The sequence below is a fragment of the Eschrichtius robustus genome, chromosome 15 (assembly GCF_028021215.1).
Source record: "Eschrichtius robustus isolate mEscRob2 chromosome 15, mEscRob2.pri, whole genome shotgun sequence".
Taxonomy (NCBI): domain Eukaryota; kingdom Metazoa; phylum Chordata; class Mammalia; order Artiodactyla; family Eschrichtiidae; genus Eschrichtius; species Eschrichtius robustus.
The window spans coordinates 45,496,821-45,508,054 of record NC_090838.1 but is presented as its reverse complement, the minus strand read 5'-3'; the positions used below and the strand labels follow the sequence as shown (position 1 = coordinate 45,508,054).

The 11,234-nt window shown below is 39.2% G+C and overlaps 1 protein-coding gene across 2 annotated transcripts in view; it reads left to right on the top strand.

Annotated features, from left to right (window-relative positions):
- ASB3 (ankyrin repeat and SOCS box containing 3) overlaps positions 1-11,234 on the top strand; it is a 92,085-nt gene that overhangs the window by 21,993 nt on the left and 58,858 nt on the right. The window contains exons 1-2 of one of the 2 annotated variants that reach the window (XM_068564845.1): positions 1-86; positions 10,954-11,162. In XM_068564845.1, coding sequence (XP_068420946.1) covers positions 10,967-11,162 — 196 coding nt within the window. In that variant the 5' untranslated portion in view covers positions 1-86; positions 10,954-10,966. The remainder of the gene's footprint in view (positions 87-10,953; positions 11,163-11,234) is intronic. The other variant, XM_068564844.1, reaches the window with a different exon arrangement.

Sequence of the window (11,234 nt, the reverse complement as noted above, 5' to 3'; positions counted from 1 at the left end):
CGGAGAGGAAGGACAAGAGAGAGGGTGGGAATCGTGGCTGGTGTGGTCTAGATACGGAGACGAGCTGTTTATTGGTACCGCAGTTGGTACGTAGAAAGACATTTTGTTATGGTTTGAAAACTGGATTTGCAGGGAGTGTAATCTGTATTTTTACATTTAAAAAAATCTTTCTACCTGTCGAATAGAAGCAGAAAGTTTACTACAGAAGTTTTGTGACTGTAGAAGAGCTACTGTTGAATATTATTTAAACAAAAATTGCTTGCATATTTAAATTTTCTGCGTGAAACGACCTTATTCATCTTTAGTATTCTCAGGAGTCACTCAGAAAAGAGTAGGCAAAGGTTTTTAGCTCGTGTATAGGCTTTGGAAACCATATATGAGACCTCCTGAAATTGTATACAAGATTTGGGATCTGTGTACATTTTCCTGGGGAGAAATTTAATAGCTTTCGTGAGTTTATCCAACAGGTCAAGTATCCTAAAAAATGTTTTGATCTGACGGTTAGAGCTACTGCTCCAAAATACTGTTTAGGAAGCTCACTTGGACCATCATTGCAGTGTTTCTGTATGTGAAAGCAGAAGCCTTAACAAATGATTATTCTTTCTTGAGGATTTCTGTTTCATAGTCTTTAGCTTTATAAAAGAACGCTAGAACATCCAGGTTCAAGGAGTATTATTTATGCTCTTAAGAAATAAACAGGAAAATGTCACAAAGAAAAACTTAATTTAAGAATAATCAGGTCTGGGCTTCCCTAATTGCGCAGTGGTTAAGAATCCGCCTGCTAATGCAGGGAACACGGGTTCGAGCCCTGGTCCGGGAAGATACCACGTACTGCGGAGCAACTAAGCTCGTGAGTCACAACTACTGAGCCTGCGCTCTAAAGCCTGCGAGCCACAACTACTGAGCCCACGTGCCACAACTACTGAAGCCCGTGCGCCTAGAGCCCATGCTCCACAACAAGAGAAGCCACTGCTATGAGAAACCCCGTGAGCCTGCAATGAAGAGTAGTCCCCGCTCCCCGCAGCTGGAGAAAAGCCTGTGCACAGCAACGAAGACCCACGCAGCCAAAAATAAAATAAATAAATTTATGTATTAAAAAAAAGAATAACCAGGTCTTTTAACTTTTTCCAAGCTGTGGTTTCACATTGCCTGGAATGGTTAGTTCCCCCCCAAATTTTTCGAAAAATTTCAAACATACAGAAAAGTTAGAAAAAAAGAATATGGTGACCATTTATATACTCTACACATGGGTCCAATAATTAACATTATGCCATAGTTGTTTTACTCTTTTTATATACTTTTAAATCTAAAACCTTTGAAATAAGCTGCATGTGCTGTGATTTCACTGCTAAATACTTCTAAGAATAAGGACATTTTCCTGATAACCACAATGCCATTATCACATCTAAGAATACTAGCGATAATTACATCATCAAATATCTATTCCATGTTCAAATTTCCTTAATTGCCTGAAAATTGATTTTTGTAGCTGATATTTTGTTTACCAGTTCAGGTCTAGCTGAGGTTTATGTATCATACATATTTGTTATTACATTGTATGTATTTTGTTGTTTGACTCTGTACTCTCTTTTTTAGTCTAGAACATAGGGAGGTTTTATTAAGGGAGATCTTAACAGTTTATTCATGTTGACTAGTTGGTATTAAAGGTTGAAGAGAACGATCCTGCTATTATAGTACATTTCTTTTGGCTTCTCTTTCCCTTAAGCGCAAAGATATTATCCAGTTCTGTTAATTTTTTCAGATTATTGTGTATTAATCTGGATCTGTTAACATTATTTGTAACTGTGAGAAAACCCAGTAAAATTTAGAAGGGGATTCTTATCTGTTTTTACTTGAAGTTGTATTTCATGTCTTTGGAATAGTATTCTTGTATGTGTGTGTGTGGTTTTCCTATGTAGAAAAAAAGTTTTCTTCTATTAGATGAATATGCTTATAAATAGACCTAAAATGTGGGATTTGTTCTTTTTTGTGAAATTTGGATGTAATTGCCTTGGCTAAAAGTAATATATTCAAAAATGTACAGCTTAGCATTCAAGATTCTCCGTAGTTTGGCTACCTCTGTAACCTCATTTTTCTACTATTCTTTTTTTACCTAATCCTCCTTCCAAAGTAAATTGTTTCCATTATTCACTGAACCTTACTCACCCTTGCTTGTTCATTTCCATAATTTTGGTTATATTTTTTCTTCTGCCCAAGAAATGCTCTTTTACATGTTATCTCATTGTCACAGCCTCCCTTATCTTTTAGGCACAGCTCATATCCCTCACCAAGTTGAAGTAGTTTTCCCCTTCTTTGACTACTCATGGCTCCTTATCTGTACTTCTCTTATGGCACTTTCTGCTATTTTGAATCACATATATTTATCATTTCTGTGAGACAGTACATAACTTGAGATAGAATCTGTGTCTATGTCATCTTTTTTTTTTAAGACATCCAAAAAAATTTTATTTATTTAACATCTTTATTAGAGTATAATTGCTTCACAATGGTGTGTTACTTTCTGCTTTATAACAAAGTGAATCAGCTATACATATACATACATCCCCATATCTCCTCCCCCTTGCGTCTCCCTCCCACCCTCCCTATCCCACCCCTCTAGGTGGTCACAAGGCACAAGCTGATCTCCCTGTGCTTTGCAGCTGCTTCCCACTAGCTAGCTGTTTTACATTTGGTAGTATATATAAGTCCATGCCACTCTCTCACTTCGTCCCAGCTTACCCTTCCCCCTCCCCGTGTCCTGAAGTCCGTTCTCTGTGTGCATCTATATTCCTGTCCTGCCCCTAGGTTCTTTGGAACCATTTTTTTTTTTTAGGTTCCATATATATATGTTAGCATATGGTATTTGTTTTTCTCTTTCTGACTTACTTCACTCTGTATGACAGATTTTAGGTCCGTCCACTTCACTACAGATAACTCAATTTCGTTTCTTTTTATGGCTGAGTAACATTCCGTTGTATATATGTGCCACATCTTCTTTATCCATTCATCTGTCGATGGACACTTAGGTTGCTTCCATGTCCTGGCTATTGTACATAATGCTGCAATGAACATTGTGGTACATGACTCTTTTTGAATTATGGTTTTCTCAGGATATACGCCCAGTAGTGGGATTGCTGGGTCATATGGTAGTTCTATTTGTAGTTGTTTAAGGAACCTCCATACTGTTCTCCATAGTGGCTGTATCAATTTACATTCCCACCAACAGTGCAAGAGGGTTCCCTTTTCTCCACACCCTTTCCAGCATTTATTGTTTGTAGATTTTTTTGATGATGGTCATTCTGACCGGTGTGAGGTGATACCTCATTGTAGTTTTGATTTGCATTTCTCTAATGCTTAGTGATGTTGAGCATCCTTTCATGTGTTTGTTGGCAATCTGTATATCTTCGTTGGAGAAATGTCTATTTAGGTCTTCTGCCCATTTTTGGATTGGGTTGTTTGTTTTTTTGATATTGAGCTGCATGAGCTGCTTGTAAATTTTGGAGATTAATCCTTTGTCAGTTGCTTCATTTGCAAATATTTTTTCCCATTCTGAGGGTTGTCTTTTCGTCTTGTTTATGGTTTCCTTTGCTGTGCAAAAGCATGTAAGTTTCATTAGGTCCCATGTGTTTAGTTTTGTTTTTATTTCTATAGGAGGTGGGTCAAAAAGGATCTTGCTTTTATGTCATAGTATTCTGTGATTTATGTCAAAGAGTGTTCTGCCTATGTTTTCCTCTAAGAGTTTTATAGTGTCTGGCCTTACATTTAGGTCTTTAATCCATTTTGAGTTTATTTTTGTGTATGGTGTTAGGGAGTATTCTAATTTCATTCTTTTACATGTAGCTGTCCAGTTTTCCCAGCACCACTTATTGAAGAGGCTGTCTTTTCTCCATTGTATATTCTTGACTCCTTTATCAAAAATAAGGTGACCATATATGCGTGGGTTTATCTCTGGGCTTTCTGTCCTGTTCCATTGATCTATATTTCTGTTTTTTTGCCAGTACCATACTGTCTTGATTACTATAGCTTTGTACTATAGTCTGAAGTCCGGGAACCTGATTCCTCCAGCTCCGTTTTTCTTTCTCAAGATTGCTTTGGCTATTCGGTGTCTTTTGTTTCCATACAAATTGTGAAATTTTTTGTTCTAGTTCTGTGAAAAATGCCATTGGTAGTTTGATAGGGATTGCATTGAGTCTGTAGATTGCTTCAGGTTGTATAGCCATTTTCACAATGTTGATTCTTCCAGTCCAAGAACGTGGTATATCTCTCCATCTGTTGGTATCATCTTTAACTTCTTTCATCAGCGTCTTATAGTTTTCTGCATACAGGTCTTCTGTCTCTTTAGGTAGATTTATTCCTAGGTATTTTATTCTTTTTGTTGCAGTGGTAAATGGGAGTGTTTCCTTAATTTCTCTTTCAGATTTGTCATCATTAGTGTATAAGAATGCAAGAGATTTCTGTTCATTAATTTTGTATCCTGCTACTTTACCAAATTCATTGATCAGCTCTAGTAGTTTTCTGGCAGCATCTTTAGGATTCTCTATGTATAGTATCATGTCATCTGCAAACAGTGACAGCTTTACTTTTTCTTTACCGATTTGGATTCCTTTTATTTCTTTTTCATCTCTGACTGCTGTGGCTAAAACTTCCAAAACTATGTTGAATACTAGTGGTGGGAGTGGACAGCCTCATCTTGTTCCTGATCTTAGAGGAAATGCTTTCAGTTTTTCACCATTGAGAACGATGTTAGCTGTGGGTTTGTCATATATGGCCTTTATTATGTTGAGGTAAGTTCCCTCTATGCCTACTCTCTGGAGGGTTTTTATCATAAATGGGTGTTGAATTTTGTCAAAAGCTTTTTCTGCCTCTGTTGAGATGATCATATGGTTTACTCCTTCAGTTTGTTAATATGGTGTATCACATTGATTGATTTGCATATATTGAAGAATCCTTGTATTCTTGGGATAACCTCCACTTGATTATGGTGTATGATCCTTGTAATGTGCTGTTGGATTCTGTTTGCTAGTATTTTATTGAGGATTTTTGCATCTATGTTCATCAGTGATATTGGCCTGTAATTTTCTTTCTTTGTGACATCTTTGTCTGGTTTTGGTATCAGGGTGATGATGTTGCCTTGTAGAATGAGTTTGAGAGTTTTCCTCCCTCTACTATATTTTGGAAGAGTTTGAGAAGGATAGGAGTTAGCTCTTCTCTAAATGTTTGATAGAATTTACCTGTGAAGCCATCTAGTCCAGGACTCTTGTTTGTTGGAAAATTTTTAGTCACAGTCTCAATTTCAATGCTTGTGATTGGTCTATTTATATTTTCTATTTCTTCCTGGTTCAGCCTCGGAAAGTTGTGCTTTTCTAAGAATTTGTCCATTTCTTCCAGGTTGTCCATTTTATTGGCATATAGTTGCTTGTAATCTCTCATGATCCTTTGTATTTCTGCAGTGTCAGTTGTTACTTCTCCGTTTTCATTTCTAATTCTATTGATTTGAGTCTTCTCCCTTTTATTCTTGATGAGTCTGGCTAATGGTTTATCAATTTTGTTTATCTTCTCAAAGAACCAGCTTTTAGTTTTATTGATCTTTGCTATTTCCTTCATTTCTTTTTCATTTATTTCTGATCTGATCTTTTTGATTTCTTTCCTTCTTCTAACTTTGGGGTTTTTTTTGTTCTTCTTTCTCTAATTGCTTTAGATGTAAGGCTAGGTTTTTTATTTGAGATGTTTCTTGTTTCTTGAGGTAGGATTGTATTGCTATAAACTTCCCTCTTAGAAGTGCTTTTGCTGCATCCCATAGGTTTTGGGTCGTCATGTTTTCATTGTCATTTGTTTCTAGGTATTTATTGATTTCCTCTTTGATTTCTTCAGTGATCTCTTGGTTATTAAGTAGTGTATTGTGTACCCTCCATGTGTCTATATTTTTTACAGGTTTTTTCCTGTAATTGATATCTAGTCTAATAGCATTGTGGTCGGAAAAGATACTTGATACAATTTCAATTTTCTTAAATTTACCGAGGCTTGATTTGTGACCCAAGATATGATCTATCCTGGAGAATGTTCCATGAGCACTTGAGAAGAAAGTGTATTCTGTTCTTTTGGGATGGAATATCCTATAAATATCAATTAGGTCCATCTTGTTTAATGTATCATTTAAAGCTTGTGTTTCCTTATTTATTTTCATCTTGGTTGATCCGTCATTGGTGAAAGTTGGGTCTTAAAGTCCCCTACTATGATGGTGTTACTGTCGATTTCCCCTTTTATGGCTGTTAGCATTTGCCTTATGTATTGAGGTGCTCCTGTGTTGGGTGTGTAAATATTTACAATTGTTATATCTTTATTGGATTGATCCCTTAATCATTATGTAGTGTCCTTCTTTGTCTCTTTAACAGTCTTTATTTTAAGACTTTTTTTTACCCATTCAGCCAGTCTTTTTTTATCCATTCAGCCAGTCTGTGTCTTTTGGTTGTAGCATTTAATCCATTTACATTTAAGGTAATTATCAATATGTATGTTCCTATGACTATTTTCTTAATTGTTTTGGGTTTGTTATTGTAGGTCTTTTCCTTCTCTTGTGTTTCCTGCCTAGAGAAGTTCCTTTAGCATTTGTTGTGAAGGTGGTTTGGTGGTGCTGAATTCTCTTAGCTTTTGCTTGTTGGTAAAGGTTTTAATTTCTCTGTCGAATCTGAATGAGATCCTAGCTGGGTAGAGTAATCTTGGTTGTAGGTTTTCCCCTTTCATCACTTTAAATATGTCCTGCCACTCCCTTCTGGCTTGCAGGGTTTCTGTTGAAAGATCAGCTGTTAACCTTTTGGGGATTCTGTTGTATGTTATTTGTTGTTTTTCCCTTGCTGCTTTTAATATTTTTTCTTTGTATTTAATTTCTGGTAGTTTGATTAACATGTGTCTTGGTGTGTTTCTCCTTGGATTTATCCTGTATGTGACTCTCTGTGCTTCCTGGACTTTATTGACTATTTCTTTTTCCATATTAGGGAAGTTTTCAACTATAATCTCTTCAGATATTTTCTCAGTCACTTCCTTTTTCTCTTGTTTTTTCTCAGACCCCTATAATTCGAATGTTGGTGCATTTAATGTTGTCCCAGAGGTCTCTGAGACTGTCCTCAATTCTTTTCATTCTTTTTTCTTTATTCTGCTCTGTGGTGGTTATTTCCGCTATTTTATCTTCCAGGTCACTTATCTGTTCTTCTGCCTCAGTCATTCTGCTATTGATTCCTTCTAGAGAATTTTTAATTTCATTTATTGTGTTGTTCATCATTGTTTCTTTGCTCTTTAGTTCTTCTAGGTCCTTGTTAAAAGTTTCTTGTATTTTCTCCATTCTATTTCCAAGATTTTGGATCATCTCTACTATCATTACTCTGAATTCTTTTTCAGGTAGACTGCCTATTTCCTCTTCATTTGTTTGGTCTGATGGGTTTTTACCTTGCTCCTTCATCTACTGTGTCTTTCTCTGTCTTCTCATTTTGCTTAACTTACTGTGTTTGGGTTCTCCTTTTCGCTGGCTGAAGGTTCGTAGTTCCTATTGTTTTTGGTATCTGCCCTCAGTGGCTAAGGTTGATTCAGTGGGTTGTGTAGGCTTCCTGGTGCAGGGGACTAGTGCCTGTGTTCTGGTGGATGAGGCTGGATCTTGTCTTTCTGGTGGGCAGGACAATGTCCGGTGGTGTGTTTTGGGGTGTCTGTGACCTTATTATGATTTTAGGTAGCCTGTCTGCTAATGGGTGGGGTTGTGTTCCTGTGTTGCTAGTTGCTTGGCATAGGGTGTCCAGCACTGTAGCTTGCTGGTCGTTGAGTGGAGCTGGGTCTTAGTGTTGAGATGGAGATCTCTGGGAGAGCTTTCACTGTTTGATATTACTTGGAGCTGGGAGGTTTCTGGTGGACCAATGTCCTGAACTTGGCTCTCCCACCTCAGAGGCACAGGCCTGATACCCCGCAGGAGCACCAGGACCCTGTCAGCCACATGGCTCAGAAAAAGAGGGAGAAAAAAAGAAAGAAAGAAAAAAATAAAATAAAATAAAGTTATTAAAGCAAAAAATTTAAAAATTATTAAAAATGAAAAATTAAAAAGTAATAAAAAAAGAAAAGAAAGAGCGAAAGAAGAGAGCAACCAAACCAAAAAACAAATCTACCAATGATAACAAGCACTAAAAACTATACTTAAAAAAAAGGAAAAAACGAAAAACAGGTAGAACTTTAGAACAAATGGTAAAAGCAAAGCTATACAGACAAAATCAGACAAAGAATCATACACATACGCACTCACAAAAAGAGAAAAAGGAAAAAAAAAATATCTATATATTAAAAAAAAAAGGAGAGAGCAACCAGATCAATAAACAAATCTACCAATGATAGTAAACTGTAAATACTAAACTAAGGTAAACATAAAACCTGAAACAAATTAAAAGGAAACCCCAAGTCTACAGTTGCTCCCAAAGTCCTCTTCCTCAATTTTGGGATGATTTGATGTCTTCAGGTATTCCACATATGCAGCGTACATCAAGTTGGTTGTAGAGATTTAATCCGCTGCTCCTGAGGCTGCTGGGAGAAATTTCCCTTTCTCTTCTTTGTTCGCACAGCTCCTGGGGTTCAGCTTTGGATTTGGCCCTGCCTCTGCATGTAGGTCGCCTGAGGGCGTCTGTTCCCTGCTCAGACAGCACGGGGTTAAAGGAGCAGCTGATTCGGGGGCTCTGGCTCACTCAGGCCCTGGGGAGGGAGGGGTACAGAATGCGGGGCGAGCCTGCGGTGGCAGAGGCCACCGTGACGTTGTAACAGCCTCAGGCGTGCTGTGTGTTCTCCCGGGAAAGTTGTCCCTGGATGATGGGACCCTGGCAGTGGCGGGCTGCACAGGCTTCCGGGAGGGGAGGTGTGGATAGTGACCTGTGCTTGCACACAGGCTTCTTGGTGGCTGCAGCAGCAGCCTTAGCGTCTCATGCCTGTCTCTGGTGTCTGCGCTGGTAGCCACGGCTCGCGCCCGTCTCTGGAGCTCTTTTAGGCGGTGCTCTGAATCCCGTCTCCTCGCGCACCACGAAACAATGGTCTCTTGCCTCTTCGGCAGTTCCAGACTTTTTCCCGGACTCCCTCCCGGCTAGCTGTGGCGCACTAGCCCCCTTCAGGCTGTGTTCCTGCAGCCAACCCCAGTCCTCTCCTTGGGATCTGACCGCCGAAGCCAGAGCCTCAGCTCTCAGCCCCCGCCCGCCCCGGCGGGTGAGCAGACAAGCCTCTCAGGCTGGTGAGTGCTGGTCGGCACCGATCCTCTGTGCGGGAATCTCTCCGCTTTGCCCTCTGCAGCCCTGTTGCTGTGCTCTCCTCCGTGGCTCTGAAGCTTCCCTTCTGCCACCCCCATCTCCGCCAGTGAAGGGGCTTCCTAGTGTGTGGAAACTTTTCCTCCTTCACAGGTCCCTCCCAGAGGTGCAGGTCCTGTCCCTATTCTTTTGTCTCTGTTTTTTCTTTTTTCTTTTGCCCTGCCCAGGTATGTGGGCAGTTTCTTGCCTTTTGGGAAGTCTGAGGTCTCCTGCCAGTGTTCAGTAGGTGTTCTGTAGGAGTTGTTCCACATGTAGATGTATTTCTGATGTATTTGTAGGGAGGAAGGTGATCTCCACATCTTACTCCTCCACCATGTTGAAGGTCTCCTTCAGTGTCTTTTTCATTCCCCCTCCTTGCAACTTCTGTGTCATCTTTATATCCTCCACATTGCTGATCATTTAATTGGTACTCAGTAAATAATTATTAACTGAATAATTAAATGTTCTGTAATAAATATCTTCGCTTCCTTAGTAATGGACTGGTTGATTTAATCAGATTAATTCATAGCTAATATTAGCTCTCTGTAGAATCAGGTTCTGCAGATACAGCTTTATATTTAAACATGACCATAGATACGTTTAAATTTACTACAGGAAATGCTGTGTGCTTACTTTTAACCTCTTCCCTCAAACCTCCCTTTCTGATTAAATTATTTAGAATATCACTCTAGAAAGTTTTTTACCTGTATTGGACTAGACATGTTGTTGGTATTTCCTGACCTACCTCCTAAGATATTTAGAAAAACTAAGAGGAAGGATGGAACTAAATGTTACTGAGAGGGACTGCCTTTTGGCGGATAACTGTTGCCATGAGAATCCTGGGTCTTATCCCAACCTGCCTCATAGTGTGACTAACAAGAAATTGTCTTTGTAAGAGTCATATGCTGAGCTATACTGGACACTGACTCCAGGGGAACTTGAACTTTGAAGGGAGATTGTGAGGAAGAGGCTAATAATGCTGTGAAAAACTTTCTGGGCTAGTGTAGGAAAGCTGGACCCATCTATGATGGTCTTTGTTCATTTTAGTATATTCAGTCAGTGGGACTGTTTCATCAAGGAAAGAGAACCCGAGTGTTTTGCTCCTTCTGGAAAGAACCAACAGGGACATAAAAACTAGAATTACTACTTATTTTTGTTTTTTAAAAAAAATGTCCACTTCTTTCTGGCCTTTTTGGGTTTAGCTTTTCCCTGTAGAGGGCTATAAAATTAGTTCTTGAGGCTGAGCGTTGCTGGTAGTTAAATGGCCATCTCTGCACAGTAGACTATATACATTTGGGATTAACTGAAGGAATTTCACTCTCTCATCAACAGTGTTCCAGTGAGTGCATTTTGTTGGAGTATGAACGGGAGCAGAAGCCTGCAGGAAGCAGCTGCTCGGACAAGGAGTGATAGAACACTTAAAACTCCTTTGATATCTTTAATAAGAGGATTCTAAGGAAGCCCAGTCCCCCAAACAGAGAGACTTCCTGGTTCAGACTGGCAGAGGCTATGGCCTGGCAGGTTGCTATCTCCACCTCAGGCTGTTCCTCAGCAGTTATGTGAGAGATGCTAGACAGGTCCACAGTGATCTGCTAATATCTAGGAGTGCAGTGTTGTTTTATTGATGATAGTGTTTTCTTTCTGCCTTGTTTTGTAGACTGGTCAAAAGAATGGATTTTACAGAGGCTTACTCTGACACATGCTCCACGGTTGGACTTGCTGCCAGGGAAGGCAATGTTAAAGTCTTAAGAAAACTGCTCAAAAACGGACGTAGTGTTGATGTTGCTGATAACAGGGGATGGATGCCAATTCATGAAGCAGCTTATCACAACTCTCTAGAATGTTTGCAGATGTTAATTCGTGCAGGTAAAGTAAATTCGGGGTGTGGGAGGCTGGGCTTGCAAGCTGGATTAATAAAAGAAAAAAAATGGTAATACA